Raw genomic sequence first — 21,707 nt, forward strand, 5'->3', positions numbered from 1 at the left:
GTACTACACTTATTCTATTTTTTTAAAAAGAGAAAAATACTATATATCTGGTCTGTGTTGCAATGCAAACACTTAGGTACGATGACGTATTAGGGTCAGTATAGATAGCAAAAAAAGCAGGAGCAAATTTCCACCCAAATTTCAAATGTTGAGATTAATCTTATAAAATTTCTAGAAACAACAGCCACAAATAAACAAAAACAAAGACATTTCTGAGTTTGAAAAAAAAAATTAAAATTTGCTAGGAAAAAAACATGCAAATTTCTGAGTTGCAAGTCAAACATATTCAAAATTTGAAACTCAGTCATCTTTCAAAAGTTGAACATTTTAAGGACTCGTCAACCAGAGACAGACCAGTTTTAATTTAAGTCATTTGATATTTCATCCTCAGCTCAGCTGGAAAAGTAACATTTTCATGGAACCTTTTTTTTTTTTAAACTAATAATCTGTAAACGTTTGCTCCTTTCTCCCACAAAGTCTTCCTCGTCTCTGAGCGTTATCACTGAATACACACTGCCAAACAGGTAAGAGACGCGTTTCCATCAGGCCTTTCAGTTCCACTTATCAGGAAACCACATCCGGCTGAAACCTGCTGCAACCGTTCCAGCAGGGTTAAAGGTTGTGCTGCTCACAGAGGCTCCAGGACCCATCAGAGATCAATGTTTCTGGATGGAAAGGTCAGGCTGAAGTTGACCGATGATTTCGGGTCAGCTTATTGATTCCTGTTGGATACTACATGCCACTGTTCAGACTTTTGACCTGTTCTGATATTACTTTGCTTCTTTTGGGCTATCGTTGATTGTTTTTGTTCAGTTTTCTCGTTATAACACGGGAAAACATATAGGAGAAGTTAGCCAAAGTGTTGCATAAATCATTTTCAGATAGGATTTCTAAGGTTTAGTTTCAGGTTCTGGAAGATATTATGAGCATCCACAATAAGTAAACAAAATAGAATCAAATAAAATGTATTACGAAGTCTCTGTGCACAAAAGTCTCCTTCAAAAACAACTTTTGTCATTCAAAAAATGCTACAAAAAACATATCACAACAGGTTTTTCTATTCAAAATGTAAAAAGTTGAAACTCCTTCAGACACTTGTTCTACTTTTTCACTTTTAAAATGAAATTCAATTAAAAAAAATCATTAATTAATGGGCTGGATTGTTTTTTTAAAAATACATTTTTTTATTTATTTCCTTTTCTTTTGGCAAAAAATCAAATAAATAAATAAAACACCACATTTTTTATTACCAGAAGATGATTTGGAGAAAGAAAAAAAAAAAAATCCCTTTAGGCAACAAAAAAAAAAAAAAAAAAAAAAGAAGAAGAAGAGGTGACGATACTTTTGTGACCGATATCCGGATCTTCGGCGCACAAACAGTTAACTCCGGCTAAACCTCCCTGCTGTCTTGCCTTCGGACCTGTGGGCTGATCCAAAAGGCGCCCCGTCCGTCAGTGTAAAAGTGGGATATTTGTAACTTACTCCGGCCAGCACCGGGGTCCAAACAGAGAGGGGGGGGTTGACCGTGCTGTCTGCTCGGTCAGTTTTTCTGTCAGTCTGTTAGCGCAGATATGTCTCGGATATTAAACCTCATTAGCGTTCAACTGCGCAGAGATTTCAGTGCGCGTGGAGGGATTCCACGGCTCCCCGCGAGGACCATCTGCTGCACCGCAAGCAAACACGCAGAAGAAGGGTGAGACGAGTCCGCCTCCCTGGACTGCTTGGACCAAACACTTTAAATCAAACCGGAATTACTTTGCTTATGTAATGAAAGTGTAGCTTGCATATAAACACTCAGAGCTAAATCTCACGCAACAAATGTCAGCCAAACAGTTAAAACTAAACTTAAAGTCACTTCTCCAGCTGAAGCATGCAACACCTGAGCAATAATGTACGTGCTGCTGCTGCTGCTGCATCTGTTCACCTGCAATCTATGCCCTGCAACTTTTGCAGTGATGCCGCTTCGGCTTTGGGGAAGCGCTGGAAGGACACCGCAGACACCGTCATCATTGGCGGAGGATGTGTGGGGGCCAGTCTGGCCTATCACCTGGCCAGAAGCGGCGTGAAGGATGTGGTGCTGCTGGAGAAGTCTGAGCTGACGGCGGGCTCCACCTGGCACGCTGTACGTCCACTCTTAGTCCCAAATGATTTACTGAGAGGAAGCAGGCTGCTGGCAAATTCAGGAAGATGACAGCTGGGTTGGTTTGTGGTGAGAAGCATCATCCTAGGAGCTGTATGCCGTCACAGCAGGGCTGGTCCGAGGTTTAATGGGGCCCTGAACAAGATTTGATTCCGGGCCCTTCTTAACTACCATCAACCACAAAAATGTTATATATATCCATCCATCCATCCATTTTCTGTTCACCCTTGTCCCTAATGGGGTCGGGAGGGTTGCTGGTGCCTATCTCCAGCTACGTTCCGGGCGAGAGGCGGGGTACACCCTGGACAGGTCGCCAGTCTGTCGCAGGGCAACACAGAGACATACAGGACAAACAACCATTCACACACACACTCACACCTAGGGAGAATTTAGAGAAACCAATTGACCTGACAGTCATGTTTTTGGACTGTGGGAGGAAGCCGGAGTACCCGGAGAGAACCCACGCATGCACAGGGAGAACACGCAAACTCCATGCAGAAAGACCCCGGCCGGGAATCGAACCCAGGACCTTCTTGCTGCAAGGCAACAGTGCTACCAACTGCGCCACTGTGCAGCCCTGTTATATATATAAATATATATATATTTTATATAAAGTTTTGAAATAAAGGTTTTGAGCCTTTTTTATTTTTTTATTTTATCTACTCGGCAATAAACTAAGAAATGGCAATTTCACTGAAATCAACAAAATAGTTGGATTTGTATCAAAAACAGATCATTGCAGATACAAAACATAAAGGTCTTGCAAGATTGCATGAGTGTAAGACAGGCCTGTACACTTTCTAATTGTTTTGGGTTGATTCTTTTTTCTTTTTCTTTCTTATTTGTTCTGGTAGATTTGCTTTTGAGTCAAAGTCGGCCAATAATTGCCGTTCCAGTTACTCCAAATTTAAGATGAATGCAAAAACTTTGATAAATGAGAATCCTTTGTTTTCGGGTAATAGTTTTGAAATACAGACCCGATCGTTAGAGGTTTGGGTTTGTAAGCCTATGTTTGCATAGGCTAACAAACCCAATTTCTTGCTGAAAGTTGACTCTTTTTTGTGTGTATATGGTCATACATACCGCTAATTAAAAGCAGTCGCAATCAGACTGAATGGTTTACAACCCCAAAGCGACAAAAAGCGCAGAAGATGAACGTAGACATCATACGGCAGCGCTTTGTTTAAGGAGGTAATAATGGACGCTAGCCCTCTTTGAATTGATTTTAAAGTTTATTCAGCAATGGGAGCTGACAGTATTGTCATAAGACGAAAGAAGATGATGAAAGAGGAAGCTAAGTGTTAGCACTGCTTCATTCAGCCATTGTTTACGTCCAGATTTTCTGCGTCTGGCTTCTTCTGGTCCAGAATTATGAAGCATCTCGGCCTGTCACGATAACAAATGCTGCTGGACGATAAATTGTCCCAGAAGGTATCACGATAAACAATAACATTGTTGTTTAGAGACAATTTTCAAGTAATTTAACAGTAATAGTATAGTAATAATGCAAGAACACATTCTCAATTATGAATAAACGTTTAAGTTACAAATGAACATTTAATAATGGAACTGAAAGCTGTTTTAAATATCCAAAATAAATAAACAAAACAACAGAAATAGCAAATAAAATAAATGATGATGTCACTGCAAAAAAACCCAACTGTCCTTCAAAAAAAAAAAAAGTGCTAGTTGAGACAAAAGCTTTTGATCATCCAGTTTTTGGATGATCAAAGAGAGAAACAATAAATCATACAAATGGAAATTATTGAGTTTGTTTTAATTTCTCATGCTATTAATTGATTTATTGATTTATTGATTTATTGATTATTGCGACAGGCCTACACGCGTCTCACATCAACGCATTGAAAACTATTGGATACGCATCCGATACGGAAGTATGGAAGTGGCAGAAATCTGCTTTTTTTGAGAGGTGAAAAAATCTGAATTGGACAGTTCAGACTGCCATGAAAAAATCTTACATGGGCAAAGAATTGGGGTTTAGGTCGCATGCGCCTGCTGTGTGAACTTAGCCTTAGAAATGTAGTGATTCACGCAGAGTTTATGATTTCTTTTATTTAATGCTGCTGCAGAGCTGGAGCTGTCGGTTGTTCTTCCTCGACAGCCTGCTGAAGCGAGCGTCTGTTCGGCAGCTGCTCTTAACGTGAATCTACAGTTATAACTTTCACACCAAACAGCTGCTGTGCTATAGGTTTTCAAGGCATTGGAGTTCCTGACCCACTTTGGAGCTGCCACTGCACCCGTATTCATTTACAAGCTTTCATTACGTTTTGACTTCCATAGGCTCTTGTGTGTGCCAAAAAATTCAAATATCACAAAAAAGTACATTCATTTCTGGAATTTGTTTCAAAAAGTGAAAAGTCTATGTCATAGAGACGTATGGCACATAAAGTGATACATTTCTGGCTCTCATTGAAATTGAGCTGCATCAATGTTAGACCATTAGAAATGATCTTTCATACATAAATGTTATGTCATAACTTATGCAATCATTTGAAAAGCTGCTGACTTGACATCAGCCCAGCAGACAGTCATTGACAGTCTCCAATAGGAGGGAGAACCATGTCATTGCCAACACAGATGGCTGTTCTGCTGTATCCAAGCATTTTAGGGGAAAGTTAAGTGGAAGGATTCTGAAGCAAAGCCACTGCAAGAGACTGTGTGAGTCCTAGAGGAGTGATGTTGACTGTGGCTCGATATATTTGTAACATCGTGGATTAATGGAGATTTTTCCTGATAAATGCATGCTTTGTGGCTTTTGCATTAGTACAGTTGACTTCTAAGGTATGTGATGTTCCAAGTTTAAAACGGATAGGAAGGATTAGCCTTTGTGTTTGCATTTCAGGCAGGTCTGACGACTTATTACCATCCAGGCATCAACCTGAAGAAAGTCCACTTTGACAGTATCAAACTCTACGAGACCCTGGAGGCGGAAACGGGACAGGTGACGCGCCTCGGCGTCGTTGTAATCGTTCCATGTTTTGAAACGTCGCGCTCACGTCGCGTATTCTGTACCGTCTCTCGCTGCAGGCCGTGGGCTTCCACCAGCCAGGCAGCGTCCGCATCGCCGCCACAGCGGCCCGCGTGGACGAGATGAAGTACCAGATGACTCGGACGCACTGGCACGTGACGCCGCAGTACCTCATCGGACCGGAAAAAGTCCAAGAACTCTTCCCCCTGCTCAACATCGACAAGGTTTGTATCAGTCAGCGCCAGATCACACGGCGCTTATGTGATGAAATCAACTTTGGAGATTTTCTTTCGGTCTGTGTCCGTTCTTTTCTTTGGATTGTCATGTTGACCGTTGTCTTTACACTCGCTTTCCAAGTTACTCCTGGGATAACACAGATACAATGGAAAAACTCAACTCCTGTAACACAAATCAATGGAATTTGAATGTTGCAATTTTCATAAAATTTACAATGTCATGAGAAAGTATCCACACCCCTCTCTTTTTCTACATCTAATTTTTACTTACAGACTTCTTTTTCTAATTTAAGTATAGCTTACTCTTAAATAACTACACAAAATGGTTAATAATGACAAAATATGAATGATTTTGAGATATTTTTGTAAATTTCTGAAAATGAATTGCCAACATTCAAACTGATGTTGGTGCAAAAGTATTTCTTGAAGCATCTTTGGTGCATTTTGGTTTGATAAATCTGTTTTAATTGGAACAAACACCAATTTATAGACATCTTTGAAAAAAAGAAAAAGGCTGAATCAAAGGTGCTAAACGTACAGCCACAGTTATCGGCCAACCCTGGTACATTTGTGTCAAACGCCTTAAGATAAAGTAATTCTTTATTAAAGGATCATCATCTTAAAATCAAAATGTTGGGAAAACCCTTTTTTAAATTTGAATAGGAAATATTTGTTCTTAATACAATTCCTGATGGCCGACTTATTGGCAGCCTTTTAAGACAAACGTAACTGCGGCATATTTTGAGTTGGTTCTTTTTCAGTTGATCTGAATGTCCAGGAACTGGTATTTAATATTCCACAATTCCCTGTTTCCTTGGGATTTAAATCATTTCCTACTATAGTTTTGCATTTAAGGTGACTTTATTCTTTTAGGTGCTGGCAGGTCTTTATACCCCCGGAGACGGCCACATCGACCCGTACTCTCTGACCATGTCTCTGGCTGCGGGAGCTCGCATGTACGGCGCCCAGATCTACAATCCGGCTCCAGTCGCCGGGCTCAGCCCGACAGCAGACGGGAAGTGGGACGTCCAGACTCCTCACGGGACCATTCGTGCAAATCGCATCGTGAACACAGCAGGTTTGTGCGTGCTGATGTCGATAATGAGGTTTTTGGAAATAGCTGTTGTGCTAAAGAAGACAAAAAAAATAAAATAAAATAACAGCATGAACAGTTGAAAGCTGTTTCATATTAAGAGCAGAATATATTTGACTCAACAGGGAAATATGACACTGGCAATTTTACCTTAACTTATGAATATCGATATGTATTGTTGGGATTTTATTTGGAACACCAACACGATGTTGTTCAGAAGTGTGAAGTTGAAATGCATTTGTAGACTGCAATCTAGCTTTAATTTTACTTTAGAGAAATGACCTCTTCTTCAGCCCGCATTATGTTTCACTGCTGATAATGACACTCTTTCACCATCTTCGTCCGGCATGCCTTTATGCATCAGCTGACGCCGGAGGTCGCGCTAGACTTTTACGTTTCTGTCATTTTGACTGACGGCGTCCAAACGACAAAAATTCCGTCACATTCTATTTTCACCAGTCAGTTTTTAAATACCGACATTCGGTTTCGTTTTGATCGATATTCAACGAGTTGAACAGAGAATCCAGATGCCATCGCAGAGCAAGCAGATGAACACATGCAACTTTTTCTTTGCAGTGAAACCATCAACTTTGGCCCCTAGAACTACATAAGAACAATGAAGTTAAACGACTCCACTTGAATTATGAACACTTCACCTGCTGTGGTCTGAACACACAGCCTCACAGGTACTCTGTGTGGAAAGTTGAAAATGTCTGCGCATCTGCGCCAAAGTAGTCGGTGGCGTGAATTGCAATCTGTCAAAATGACAGGCGGCTTTCACATTTTTCTGGGTTTTTTTTTCTTTTTTTGTCTAAAAAACCCCCAAAACGGTCAAATATGGAAAATATTCCGTCAATGCGAGCCCTGGTTGACTGGGACGTAGGACCGTGATGTTTATCCAGGTGTGGGATCGTATGAAGAGATAAAAGTGGCACTTTTGGTTAGCTCAAATATTGTGACCCAACCAATCAGAACCTTGCAAGGACATGACATCGTCACCTGGGCTTTCCCACGCTTAAGAAAGTTGTTAAAAAGAAATCATTTCTTAGATGAGTCAGGTATTCTGGTATCTATTAACTGGCCTAAAACTAAGAAAACAAATCGTTCCTCTGCCAAGTTGTTTTAACAAAATGGCAACAAAATTCATTTGAGAAACAGATGGAGCGTTCCTACAGCAGCGCTAACACAGCAGAGCATCTTATCTGAAAACTCTCCACAGCAGGAGAACTTTGACCACTCAGACCACAGCCTGCGGAGTTTGTGCAAGACAACTTTGAGTTTAAACTGGGCCAGACCAGTTCTGGGGAGATCTTGTTTACAGCGTCTCACTTCGTCCCTCCTACCGCTGAGTGTTTTTTCAGCTCTGATTCAGGAATTTAGCTTCAGTCCGTTATCCCCCTTCGGCACTTTTCTTCCCCGAGGAAGGTGTTGTGTAACTGAGCTGCATTTCGGTCGTGTAGCTTTTTGATTAGTCATCCTTTTGTTCTAGAGGCAGTATGGTTAAATATGGGAAATCAGCAGCACATGGCAAATTATAACGCAGCAACAACAGAACCCATATTGTGAGGATCTGTTGAAGTTTAGCACGGCTTCGCAGCCAATACCAAAACCCCCCAGCAGATCCCATTGCAGCCAATCGTGAAGGAGCAGAACATGCACACCTCCTGACATTATTTATTTATTTTTTTTAGCCTTTTGCAACTGGATTTTTACATGCGTGACATTATTTTCTTTTTAAATTAATCTCAACTGCTTTAATTCATATTTTTGGTCTAACATTGTTTGCATGCTGCCTTTTTGTGTGTGTGGTGCAGTGCTGGTTTTAGGAAATACAACGCCGAACTCGCTCTGACTTTGATTCTCATTGTTCTTCCACTCACCGTGGATTTCCATAGATTGAAAACAGATGCCGCTGCTTCCTAGGCAGCAGAAAACCTTGTGGAAAATCAGCCAGCTTTTTTTTTTTTTTTTCTTTTTCAAACATCTACAAAGGCTGAAAACATCTCCAGAAACAGAATAGGCTTTGGCTCTTTTTAAAATGCATTGTGGGTAGAGTTGAGATGAGAAGCACAGGAAGCTGTTTTTTTTTCTTGCATAACGTGTAAGAAATTTCATGTCCCTCACCTCTTTCTCCAGATTCCCTTCATAGGCCCCTTAGATATGCATACCGGGTCCTCTTCCCTAGTGCACACCCTAAATAGAAACCTACAAACATGCTGGCAGAGATGGGTTTACAGCAGTTGTCATGGTAATGTTACGCATAATTTTTATTATTGTATCAGTTTTTTCCTGAATTAAACCTGTCCTCTTTTACGAGAGGGGAGCCGTCAACACGGAAAGTTCTGTACCGTTTCTGTACTCACCGTCAGTTTTGTGTATATTTATCTTGCGAACTATTTTTTATTTTTTTAATTGCCTGGTACTGTAAGAATAATGTAGTTATTGACCTCAAGACATACGGTGCGTTTCGTTTCCCTCCGAAGTCGGAACTCGAAGCCGGGTTCGACGTCACATCCGAGGGGACGGCATTCCAGGTGACGGAATCGGTAGTCAGAATTTCGTCATGGCGACCAGAGGATAGAGGATAAGAAAAATCAGTCATGTATTATTTTTATCCGTCAAATTATAATCATATTAACATAGGTTTTTCAGCCTATTTTTTTATTGCGGTTTAGTTCATATTCACCTAGTTGAATCCAGAGCCCATCACACATAAAGCAGATAAATGCATGTAACTTTTTCTCTATAGTGACAAAAACCACTGAATGTGGCCCCCAATAACTTATAATAAATGAAATTAAACGACTCCACTTAAATTACAAGATCTTCACCTGCTGCGGTCTGAACGCACAGCCTCACAAATTCCTCCTGGTCGCATCTGCAGAGAAATTTGTGCTGGTTCATCGATCAGTTGGATCTGTCTGATCCAAACCGATCAATTGAACTCTGCAAGCTTTTTACCCTGTGCGCGGTCCAGAAGTGCGCTTTTACCAGGATTGTTTTGCGTGGTTTTGCTTCCCCGAAGTGGACGGATGTTACGTCTGCCACGCTCCTCCTGAACGCCGCTTTTCTTTTGGGCGCCGGAGGGTAACGCCTTCCAGCTCAATTTGTTAAAACCGCAGGAGGAGCATGAGAAGTTTAATTCTTCGCAGCGGCCATTTTTAAATCCCAGCTGGTGCCTTGGTATGGCCATGGCTGCATTATGAATAGATCTTATATGTAACTGTTTACATCCGTCGCTGCCATAAATTTTAATATCTTTTATTCACGTGTGATTTTATTTTTCACTTCCTATTTAATGGAAACATCGCGATTGCAAAATTGTGTCTCTTCAACCTTAGCAGAATATCGACAAAGGTTTGCGCACATGTGTAATGGAAACGCCGCTACTGTTTGGAGTTTTCCAGCCAGTCCTGGTGCCTACAAACGTCCGAAAACATCTAGGCCGTGTTAGACAAACGAACCTTGAAACTCACCGCAAATTATGTTAAGGAGTTTCAGCTGCGGATAACTTGTTCAACTGAGCATCTTCTGTACTTTCAGCAATGCCTAGTATTAGCGGCAAAGCCCAGTTTCCTGCGACATTTTAAGCACACTGATTTGACTACTAAAAGTCTAAACTCATACATAGAGAGACAGATTAACACTGAGCACAGCCAGGCTTGTTCTGAGGGTTATTTTAGGTTAATGTGTTGATGCTCGTTATGCAATGAATTAGCCCTGTGTGCAAGTTTTTGGTAAACAGCCTTCTGTCCAGTTGAGCTGGTCGGAAATAACAGCGCATGTTGAGGGCGTCTTGCAAAGAATTTGCTTTAAAAAAATGCAAGTATGATTACTTTTTTGTGATTGAACACATATTAGCAGTGCTTCAACTGGCTTCAGCTGCACTCTTCTGGTCTGGGAACTTGACCTGGACTCCATTCACGGTACTAGCAAACTACAAAACCCAGCTTATTTGTTTTGTAGAAGTACATTTTTAATCCAAGTCATACTGCACTTCACATATAATCAGTAAAAGCTCCTGTTTGCTTTATTTTTTCCTTCTTGTAAATGGTTGGTGCAATGTATTGTACATTACATAAGGCGAGGGGTAGCAGTTTTATGACACAAACTTATTCATCAATAAATAAATTTATTATATGTGCAGATTTTCTCATTTCTGCGTCGTCTATCCTCTATCTTTATTGTCAGAATTTTTTCAGACACATACAAAGCTTTATTTCAGGTTTTAATTGTGTTTTATGAACTAAACTGAAGTTTACCATATCTTCAAAAGTTGTATTTCTTGCTGAGAGTTGGACGAAAACATTGCCAATGAGTGGAGAGGAAAACACTGAGAACGGGGATGACAATAAATCAGAATGTCATAAAAAAGTTGATTCATTTCAATAATTTAACAAAAAATGTGAAACTCATATAGAGCATTGCAGACATTATAATGATTATGGCTTGCGGATTTGGAACACTTTAACAGCTTCAAATACATAAGTGTATACTTCCTGTCACACTGTTTATGTTCTAAAAGGATTTTGGGCGCGTGAAGTGGGCCAGATGATTGGTTTCCAACACCCCACCATCCCTGTGCATCACCAGTACGTGGTGACGGCAACGGTACCAGAGGTGAAGGCTCTGAAGAAGGAGCTGGCCGTCATCAGGGACCTGGAGGGCTCCTACTATCTACGCCAGGAGAGAGACGGACTGCTGTTTGGTCCGTATGAGAAGATGGAGAAAATGGTTCTTCAGGACTCCTGGGTTAGAGATGGAGTCCCGCCAGGTCCGCCTCCCACGGATCATCCACATCCTAATTTGTCAACAACTTATTTTTGTCGGCAGGTTTGTATTTAACTTTGTCTTCTTATTATTGCTGCAGGTTTTGGGAAGGAGCTGTTTGAGTCGGACCTGGACAGAATAATGGAGCACATAGAGATGGCCATGGAGATGGTTCCCGTGCTGAAGAAAGCCGACATCATAAATGTCGTGTCTGGACCGATCACATACACCCCGGACCTGCTGCCCATGGTTGGACCACATCAGGGCGTCCGCAACTACTGGACTGCCATTGGTTTTGGGTGCGTTTTGAAGAGGGGCTTGTTTAGCTGAGAGGTGCAAAAAGAAATTTTTTTTTAAATCAGCAGAAGATAAAGGAAATCGGAGGCAGCTGTATGGCAACAACACGAGTCACGATTATATTAAATTTACACAATTATATACCGGCTTGAATACATATATATTAACTTCTAATCATTGGTTTATGGTCACTTAAAAATCCACATTTTGCACGTTTTGTGGTTCTATTTGGGTCTCAGCTGCTTCCTAAACCACCTGGTTGGTTGTGCAGGAGGTCCCAACTCTGCTTTTCAAAGATGTACATTTCTATAATTGTGCATCTCTTTGCAGCCATTTTCACATGCGTGTGCAAAATTAGGGCTGCGTTGGGCGTGGCCAGCAGCAGCCTATTTAGATTTAAAGTGACAACAGGCCCTTAAACAGTTCAATCAAAACAGAGAGAACTGACCAGACTAAAATATTTAAGAATGATTTTATGTTAAAAAAAATTTAAAAAATGGAATGAACATGTTTTGTGTAGGCAGACCGATACTATTAGGCTTCACGGAAGCCTAATTGCATGTTTGGCATGATTCTGGTTCATATACCCTTGTTACCACTCTAGAGGTAACAAGGGTGTTGCTTTTGAAGCATTGTTTAAAAGTTTTAAATAATCTTGAAGTGGGTGTTTTAAGAAGGCCTTTCTTTACCTCCAAAGCCAGTTTTGATTGGTGTTTGGGCGTCTTGTCCTATTGGAACAACCAATCAAGTTCAAGTTCTAACCGGGCATGTGTTGATTTGAGGTGAGGTCAGTTGTTCTTCATTGATCTATCCACCATGGGTGATGCACTAGTACCAGTAGTAGCAAAATAGCCCCACAGCATGATGCTCCCGCTATCACGCTTTACAGTTGTTACAATGTTTATAGGTTTGAAAGCCTCTCCTTGATTCCTCAGAGCATACCTTTATGTCACTGTGGCAAAATAGCTATAAAAGAATACAGTTCTTGTACTTGTGGAAAAACTGATTGATTCCAGTAAATAAACTTTGAACTTTGCTTGTGAAGGTATGGAGTTATCCACGCCGGCGGCATCGGTAAGTTCCTGAGCGACTGGATAAGGAACGGAGAGCCTCCATACGACCTGATTGAATGCGATCCCAACCGATACGGCAAATGGACGGACGTACCTTTCATGTGCGCCAAAGCGAGGGAGTCTTATGGCTTCAACAACGTGGGTAAGAAGAAAATAAAAGGCATCGCATTGTTTAGCTTTGTTGGAGGACTGTTATTAAGGTCATAGTGTTGGGTTTTTCCAGTCGGTTACCCCAAAGAGGAGCGATTTGCCGGTCGGCCGACGTGCAGGACGAGCGGCGTTTATGAGCTGCTGAAGGACAAATGCTCCATGGGCTTCCACGCCGGCTGGGAGCAACCCCACTGGTTCTACAAACCTGGAGATGACACCGGATACAAGTATGGCGTTTCCTTAAAACTGCGATTTTCCTGTGATCTGAATAAAAAACCCTCATCGTTGGGTTATTTAGCCTTTTCAACCATTTTCAACAGCTAACACCGTTTGTTGTCTTCAGGGAAAATCGTGATATAGTCCAGTCTCTCCAGGAAGTTGCAATGTTGCTATCTCAAGTTTTAATACACTTTCATTTATTCGCAAATTTTGCTTCGACTTGCAATTTTCAGTCATCTGCAAATCATCCTCCTTCCACTTTCTGTCGTCCTTTTTTGTTGTTTTCGCCACTAGTAACATTCGGGTGCTTATCACATAACTCGTGCGATGCGAAAGAAGTGTTTCCATTTCGAAAATGTAGAAAATTTATTTTCGAAATATGCAATTGCGCAATTTTACGATTGACGGAAACGCAGCTGCTGACTTTTTGTGCTCCCCTCAGGCCCAGTTTCAGACGTACCAACTGGTTCGGACCTGTTGGGAGAGAGTGCAGACTGGTGATGGAGAAGGTGGGCGTGATCGACCTCACGCCTTTCGGGAAGTTCGTCGTGAAAGGGAAGGACTCGCTCAAGTTGCTCGACCGCCTGTTTGCCAACACCATGCCGAAGGTAAAGCACGAGCATAGCCTGCTGCAAAAAGTCACCCAGCTGGGTGATTCCACTGTCAGTCAAATAGGCTGTTTTCCAATGTACCGTCTGTCCCAGGTCGGCCAGACTAACATCAGCCACATGCTGACACCTGCTGGGAGAGTTTTTGCCGAGGTCACCGTCACCCAGCTGACGCCGGGGGCGTTCCTGCTCGTCACAGGCTCGGGCTCTGAGCTCCATGACCTCAGGTGAGAAACACCCAGATGATCTGGATAGCAGAAGCTGCTGCTGTGTACTAGGGCTGGACGATGTGCCTGAAAAACTGATGTAAACGTTTCATATCAGTCCATATCATAAACTACTATGTTTTTGGTTTCAAATATCTAAAATACTGCCGTGATCCTTCCAGTTTTATCTGCAATTTTCTCTCCATCTGTTGTACTCATTTTCTCCTTTTACTCCATGCCATTGTTTTTTTTAATTATTCATTTTAAGCAGTTGTGAGGCATGGTGGCGAAACTCGAAACTCCTGCTACTGTCAGGATCTGTGTTTTTCTATGTTTATTTAGAGTTTCTGTGTCCGTAAGTCTCTTCGTTGTCCTGTCCTCCCCTTGATTGTTCCCAGGTGTGTCTCATCTCCGTGATTACCCTCCCGTGTATTTAACTCCACCTGTGTTCTTTGTTCCTCGTCGGGTCCCCGTCAATGTTAGCTTCTGTGTTGTCAGCGTTTCCATGTGCCTGCTGCTCGTTGTTTGGACTAAGTTTTCTCATTAAATCATCATTTTTTCATCATACCTGGGTCCGCTGCCTCTGCCTCACCACCTCACACCCGCACTTCATGACAGAAGGACCCGACCAGACCGAAAGGTGAGGCTGCTATGATGGACCCAGCTGGAGTGAGGTTACCGCCTAAAAGGCAGAGCGGCCCGTGGCGGAGGTCCGGCAGGGAGGACAGGGAGCTGGCGGAGGCTCTCGCCGACTTGAAGCGGGAACTTTTCCGGGGAACGAGACTGGTGTTGGCACCCCCCGGATACGGCCCCCGTCGATTCCGCCGTCCGGGAGGTCAGCGACGTGAGCCGCCGGCAGATCCGGCCCCTCGTCGCTTTCCTGAACCGCCACCTCCGCGACCAGCTCACAGACGACGACGTGAGCCGCCGGCAGATCCGGCCCCTCGTCACTTTCCTGAGCCGCCACCTCCGCTACCAGCTCACAGACGGCGACGTGAGCCGCCGGCAGATCCGGCCCCTCGTCGCTTTCCTGAACCGCCACCTCCGCGACCAGCTCACAGACGGCAACGTGAGCCGCCGGCAGATCCGGCCCCTCGTCACTTTCCTGAGCCGCCACCTCCGCTACCAGCTCACAGACGACGACGTGAGCCGCCGGCAGATCCGGCCCCTCGTCGCTTTCCTGAGCCGCCACCTCCGCTACCAGCTCACAGACGGCGACGTGAGCCGCCGGCAGATCCGGCCCCTCGTCACTTTCCTGAGCCGCCACCTCCGCTACCAGCTCACAGACGGAGACGTGAGCCGCCGGCAGATCCGGCCCCTCGTCACTTTCCTGAGCCGCCACCTCCGCAGCCGGCCCCTCGTCACTTTCCTGAGCCGTCACCCCCGAAGCCGGCCCCTCGTCACTTTCCTGAGCCGTCACCCCCGAAGCCGGCCCCGAGGCTTCGCGCCGGCGCACCCGAGGCCGAATCAGCCGGCGTTCCAGCCGGCGCACCCGAGGCCGAATCAGCCGGCGTTCCAGCCGGCACACCTACTGAGACTCTGAGCGTTCCTTCCGAGACCCCGACGCTCGAGACCCTCTACGTTCCTTCCGAGACCCCGACTCCTGAGACTCTCTACGTTCCTTCCGAGACCCCGACTCCCGAGACCCTCTGCGTTACTCCCGAGACCCCAACTCCCGAGACCCGCTGCGTTCCTTCCGAGACCCCGACGACCAAGACCCCCTGCGTTCCTCATAAGACTCCCAGTGTTCCGACTCAGACCCCCGGCGTTCCCACTGAGACCCCCTGTGCTCCACCAGAGACCCTGCCTCGGGGGGCTCGTCATCGCCGTCTGAGGGCGGCCCCCGGGACTCCCCATTGCCACCTCCTGCGCCGCGGACGGCCGCCGGACCGCCTCCGTGGTTCCCGCCTCCTGCGCCGCGGACGGCCGCCGGACTGCCTCCGTAGTTCTCGCCTCCAGCGCCGCGGACGACCGCCGGACCGCCTCCGTAGTTCTCGCCTCCAGCGCCGCGGACGACCGCCGGACCACCTCCGTGGTTCTCGCCTCCAGCGCCGACGACCGCCGGACCACCTCCGTGGTTCTCGCCTCCAGCGCCGCGGACGACCGCCGGACCACCCCCGTGGTTCTCGCCTCCAACGTCGCGGACGGCCGCCAGACCACCTCCGTGGTTTCTGCCTCCTGCATTCCCGCCCGCCCTGGTTGGGCTGGTTGTTTTTTGTTGTTTTGGACTATTAGTGTTTCCTTTGCCTCCGCCCACCCTGTGGGTAGTTTTTTGTTGTTTTTGGACTCTTGGCCCTTCCTGTGTTTCCGCCCACTATGGTGGGTTGTTTTTTGTTTTTTCTGGACTCTGGCCCCCGTCCAGCGCCCCTCCGCCCACCCTTTTTGTGTTTTTGTTTTGTGGGCGTCTGGTAGCCCCCCTTGAGGGGGGGGGTATTGTCAGGATCTGTGTTTTTCTATGTTTATTTAGAGTTTCTGTGTCCGTAAGTCTCTTCGTTGTCCTGTCCTCCCCTTGATTGTTCCCAGGTGTGTCTCGTCTCCGTGATTACCCTCCCGTGTATTTAACTCCACCTGTGTTCTTTGTTCCTCGTCGGGTCCTCGTCAATGTTAGCTTCTGTGTTGTCAGGGTTTCCATGTGCCTGCTGCTCGTTGTTTGGACTAAGTTTTCTCATTAAATCATCATTTTTTCATCATACCTGGGTCCGCTGCCTCTGCCTCACCACCTCACACCCGCACTTCATGACAGCTACACAAGTTACTCAGCAGCAGGGACGCCTGGTATAAGTGGGCTAGAAGGGCTAAGCCAGGGGTGGGCAATCCTGGTCCTCAAGGGCCGGTGTCCTGCAACTCTTGCAAGTCTCCCTGGTCCAACACACTTGAATCCAGCAGCTGAATCACCTCCCAAGTGCAGTCAGGTTCTCCAGAGTCCTGCTAATGACCTCATTATTTGACTCAGGTGTGTTGAAGTGGAGATGCATCTAAAAGTTGCAGGAGTCCGGCCCTCGAGGCCTGGAGTTGCCCACCCCTGGGCTAAGCCCTCCCCGACATTTACAATAAAGTTGTTAAAATAAACAACATAAAAATAACTACTTAAAAATAAATACATTTTATAAATAATGTATCACATTTTGTAAAATTTTCAACACACCTGGTGTCAAACCGCCTGGGGAAAACCCCGGGGTCTTTCTGAAAGGCTAATTTCTGACAGACCCATTCAGCGTTACTGTCTGTCACATTGACAGGCGTTTAGCCACGCCCCCTCGGTTTTGGATTCATCCAATCGGGATGGACTTTCCTCGAGCTGGAGTGTGTGTGGGCGTGGTTTGGCTTAGACTGAGAAAGAGCGACGGAGAGCAATATTAGCATAAAGGAGGTGGATTATTTAGCCTTTTTGCGTCCCAGAAAAATCGATGGAGTGAGTTTCTCTTTAAATAAGGTAGGTCTCATTTAAAAACATATTGTATCTTGTTTCATTTTATCAGTGTGACTGTGTCCAGTGTTGGGGAATTAATGCAGAGGAATTAATTTGGACAACTGCAGAATCTCCATGTAATTGGTCTTTGGTATGTTTCCATGGTTGTTGTTTTATGGTTGTCTATAGCAGGTTTTCTGCTTATTTTTCAAATTGGATGGGTCTCTCATTGAAATAAAAAAAATAAAAAACAAATTAAAAAGAGAATATATATATATATATATATGTGGACCAACTTCCATAAGAGAGGTACTTTAGCTTATTAGAGGCAATTGTTGGCTGCCTGGAAACCACCGAGATGACTTCAGATGACTGTAAAACATGAAACCGCTTCTTTATATATATATATATATATATATATAAGCCCACCCTTCAAATATCACCACCAGCTGCCACTGCTCAACAGCTTGTTGCTAGGTAACCGTAGAGTGAGTGAGTTAGTTGATGTCGCCCACCTAGCTTAGCTGACTGTGAGAGGTTGAGTGGCCCAAGCCTTTTTTCTGCCTACATCCCCCAGAATGCTGTGCGGTTCTGGATCTGAGTTCAGTGAAATTGTACTTAGCCACACTTCCGGGAACTTTGTAGTTGCCAGCCATCCTTGTAGGCCGTTGCTAAGGAGTTGCTATGACAACACTAAACAAGCCACAAGCTTAGAACTAGCTCTCGCCTCATCCCTGATTAACTTATAAACAATATAAGAACATTGCAACTACTACTCGATTATGATTTGAGTACTCTGCCCACCTCTGTGTAATATTAGGCTAACAAGCAAAATTATCTTGCTTAGCTTTGCCGAACTAGCAAAATTAGCTTAGCTAATGTAGTTTTTATCTGCAAGCTAAGACGGATATGCAGCCTCCTTTTCTGCCAGTCTGTTTCTCTTTTGTTCTTTTAAATGAAGTTTCTACCTTTGTGAAAGAAAGAAACTATCTGAACAGTCAAACTTGTTTTTGCTGTGAGCGTGGAAAAAAACCCAACAGAATCCCTTTTTTTCTACCAGGTGGCAGGTGGGGCACAGAAACAGGTAGGGGAAGGGGGTTACGCCTGGACTTTTTAACCATGTCCTTGTTTCTTACTAAACAGTCGAATTCATTTTTGCTGTAAGCATGTGAAAAATACTGTAGCCTTTCCAGCAACTGGTGCAGGCGGGGCAGGGGTAGTGCAATGAAACCTTTTTTTTTTCAATCTTTTTTATTTTGAAAGGTACCATTTTAGAAGCAGAAACTTGTCTCATCCTCTACTCGGTGTTCGCAGAAACGTTTTTAGCTCTCAGCAGCTAAAGCTCAAGCCTTGCTGGATAACTTCTCTCACAGTCTTCTTTTCTAACTGCTGAAATTTAAAACCTCCCAGCAGCTGTCGGTACTACACTCCTCCTTTTGCTCCGGTTGGAAGCCGCAGCGCATTAAGACATTCCTACCCAGTCCACTTTCAAGACGCAGGGGAACATAAGCGGCTACGCAGCGACCTCCAGTGCTTGCAGTGGAGGTGCATGGCTCATGGTGCCAGCCTTGTATTTAAAGATCCATATTTTTGACCAAAAAAAAAAAAAGAAGTTAAAATACGCAAAAAATAAACAGTTTTTCTTCGTTTTTTTAAAGTTTGTTTTCCTGCTTTTGGTGTGAACTGGGCTCAGGTGGATGGAAGCAGAAGCTGCAGAGGGCGGATACGACGTGGACATCAGGAACGTGACGGACGACATCGGCGTGCTGGGAATTGCGGGACCGAATTCGCGGAAGGTTCTCCAGAAGCTGACAGACGAGGACATGAGCGACGCCGGGTTCAAGTTTCTCCACTGCAAGCACATTCAGCTGGCTGGCGTCCCGGTCAGGGCCATCAGGATCTCCTACACCGGTAGAGGACACACTTCCTTTTATTCATTCATAAAAAATAAAAAGAGAAAAAGAAAAACAAAGTACGGTCAGAGGAATCCACACTCTACTGTTCCAGGGTTCGGAGCTGCTTGTAGATGTTCGGTGTCTCCATGTGTAGGTGAACTGGGCTGGGAGCTGTACATGGACCAGAAGAACTTGGCGGCGGCGTACCAGGCCATGATGGCAGCGGGAAAAGACGAGGGCATCGACAATTTCGGCACCTATGCCATGGCCTCACTCAGACTGGAGAAGGGCTTCAGGGGCTGGGGAGCGGAGGTGCACAAACTGACATAAAATACAGATGAACGTCACCAAACTCACACTGCATGGAACGATTTCTCTACCTGTGTTTAAAAGTTACCATTTCGCGATCCCTGCACACTTATATATACCACATTCCCTGCAGTTGTTCAATTTACTGCTTGTCTGTGTTGAGAAATATTGATCATTTCCAGATCATCTTTTTAGTTAAGACCACAAAGTTAAAGTCTTCTCTCATTGGACAAATTGTCTTTTCTACATCTTTGCTGCGTTTCCTATGTTGCTTTCAATGCCAGAAACGTGAGATAGTTTTGCAAAGTGCTGCACATGTTTTGCTCTTTTATGAATAAAAACATTTTGTCTTTTCAGATGAACTGTGACACGAATCCTCTGGAAGCTGGGCTGGACCATTTCATTAAACAGAACAAGGTAAGTGCGGTCATTTTAAACAGGAGAGACGTTTGTATTTAAGCATCTATCACATGACTTGCGGTAAATCTTTGGTCTGCGAACAGCCGGCCGACTTTATCGGCAAAGCCGCGCTTCAGGAGGTCAAAGCCAAAGGCCTGAAGAGGAAGCTGTCCTACCTCTCTGTGAGGACGGACGACGTCGACCCGGAGGGCAACGAGACCATCTGGCTCAACGGCAAGGTCGGAAATGATAAAATCACAAACGGCTCGTTGTAATATTATGTAATAACACCACGATATGTAGCCGTGTAATGAAATCGGGCTTCAAAATGCAATAAGACATGAAAACTGCATCATATGGTAATTCATAAAAATGTAGCAAAATCCTTGAATGCATTTTGTAATACTTCCTGCCACATTGTTTAGTAAAGTTATTACATTTTTCTGCCGATTATTACAAAATGCAGAAGTAGTGCGTTTTGAGTAACTTGTCCTGTATTCTAGAAAAAACCATACAATGTTAGAGAGATGAACAAGACTGTGAATAACATTTAAACTGTGTATCCATTGTGATGGTGAAAATACACCACAGGAGTAAATTTCTGCCAAGAGCGAAATCTGAAATTTTATAGAAAAAAAAAAAAAAACAAGGAAATGTTTGAGTTTGAAAAGTAAACAAATTGAGAAAAAAATCCCGAAATTTTCAAGAAACACCTTGGAAATTTCTGAGTTTGACAAGTTGTAAATTTGATAGGCAAAAAAACAAAACAAAAAAAAAAAATCTAATTTTGGGATTAATTTCAGAAATTTGCTAGATTTCACAAAGTGTGTGTGTGTGAGGGGGGGATTTTTATTATTACTCATTAATTTTTCTTATTTGAGGTCCAGTAAACTGAACTCCTCTTGCTCCTCAGGTGGTGGGCAACACCACGTCCGGAGCCTACAGCTACAGCAGCCAGCAGAGCCTGGCGTTCGGCTACCTGCCCCTGGAGCTGTGCTCTGTGGGCCAGCAGATAGAGGTGGAGCTGCTGGGGAAGAAGTTCCCCGCCACAGTGATCCAGGAGCCCCTCGTCCTCACCGAGCCCACGCGGACCCGGCTCGCTAAGAAAGCGAAGGCCAAAGCATAAGCAGCCGTTGACATCAAAGACCGGTTCAAAAAAATCCTGCTGTGAATGAAAAACAAGAATGAAGGGAGGAAAAAAATTAATAAATAAATGTGGTCCACATGCTGAATTGTTTGCAGATCAGGGGACAGTTTAGATAAAAACAAAAAAAAAGAAAAACCTCCTGTGTCCTGACAAGATGAAGGAAACAAATTGTTTGGATGCCATGGGAAGTCTTCCACAATGTGTGTGTGTGTGTGTGTGTGTGTGTGTTTGTGTGTGAGGGGGAGTAATTACCTTTTTTCTGATTCCATGAAAGGAAGATCAGTGTTTACAGGTCAGATGTTCCCGTGTGATAACTGGAACAGAGCCTGGAGCCGCCAAGAAATAACCAGAAGAAAAGTTGTTTCCTTAAATGTAAAAAGATATATCGTTTTGTAAATCATTTTTGTGTGACTAAGGCAATTAAAATTGTGTAAATAGTACATCGTCAGCATCCCGTTCAGTTCAGTTATGTAGGCCTTAAGCTATAAACTATACTGCTAATTAATTACATAGCACATGACCCATATGAAACTGAAGATACTTAAAATATTTTTTAAAAATCATAAAAAATGGATTTATCAGGCCAAAATGTACCATTATGGTTTAATTAAATAAATATGTTTGTCACAATTTAAGTCAAACTGGAAACATACATTCAGAAAGTAATTGTATCTATTATAAAGTCAGATGTACATCATTATGAATCCAAGCGTTTATACAGTCTAGTAGAATAATTTCACACTGATTTTGAGTTAGTGGGGCACACG

General features: G+C 43.9%; 1 protein-coding gene across 1 annotated transcript; it reads left to right on the forward strand.

The window, feature by feature from the left end:
* The first annotated feature begins 1,571 nt into the window (after positions 1-1,571).
* dmgdh (dimethylglycine dehydrogenase) lies at positions 1,572-21,380 on the forward strand. Its single transcript, XM_028026309.1, has 16 exons — positions 1,572-1,693; positions 1,954-2,122; positions 5,004-5,102; positions 5,189-5,353; positions 6,239-6,443; positions 10,984-11,232; positions 11,329-11,527; positions 12,571-12,740; positions 12,822-12,975; positions 13,410-13,575; positions 13,672-13,802; positions 18,884-19,101; positions 19,240-19,397; positions 19,752-19,811; positions 19,898-20,032; positions 20,707-21,380. Exons 1-16 carry the CDS (start codon positions 1,572-1,574, stop codon positions 20,917-20,919), a joined length of 2,613 nt encoding a protein of 870 aa, XP_027882110.1. The 3' UTR covers positions 20,920-21,380.
* The last annotated feature ends 327 nt before the right edge of the window (positions 21,381-21,707 follow it).

This window comes from Xiphophorus couchianus, chromosome 8, assembly GCF_001444195.1.
Source record: "Xiphophorus couchianus chromosome 8, X_couchianus-1.0, whole genome shotgun sequence".
Taxonomy (NCBI): Eukaryota; Metazoa; Chordata; class Actinopteri; order Cyprinodontiformes; family Poeciliidae; genus Xiphophorus; species Xiphophorus couchianus.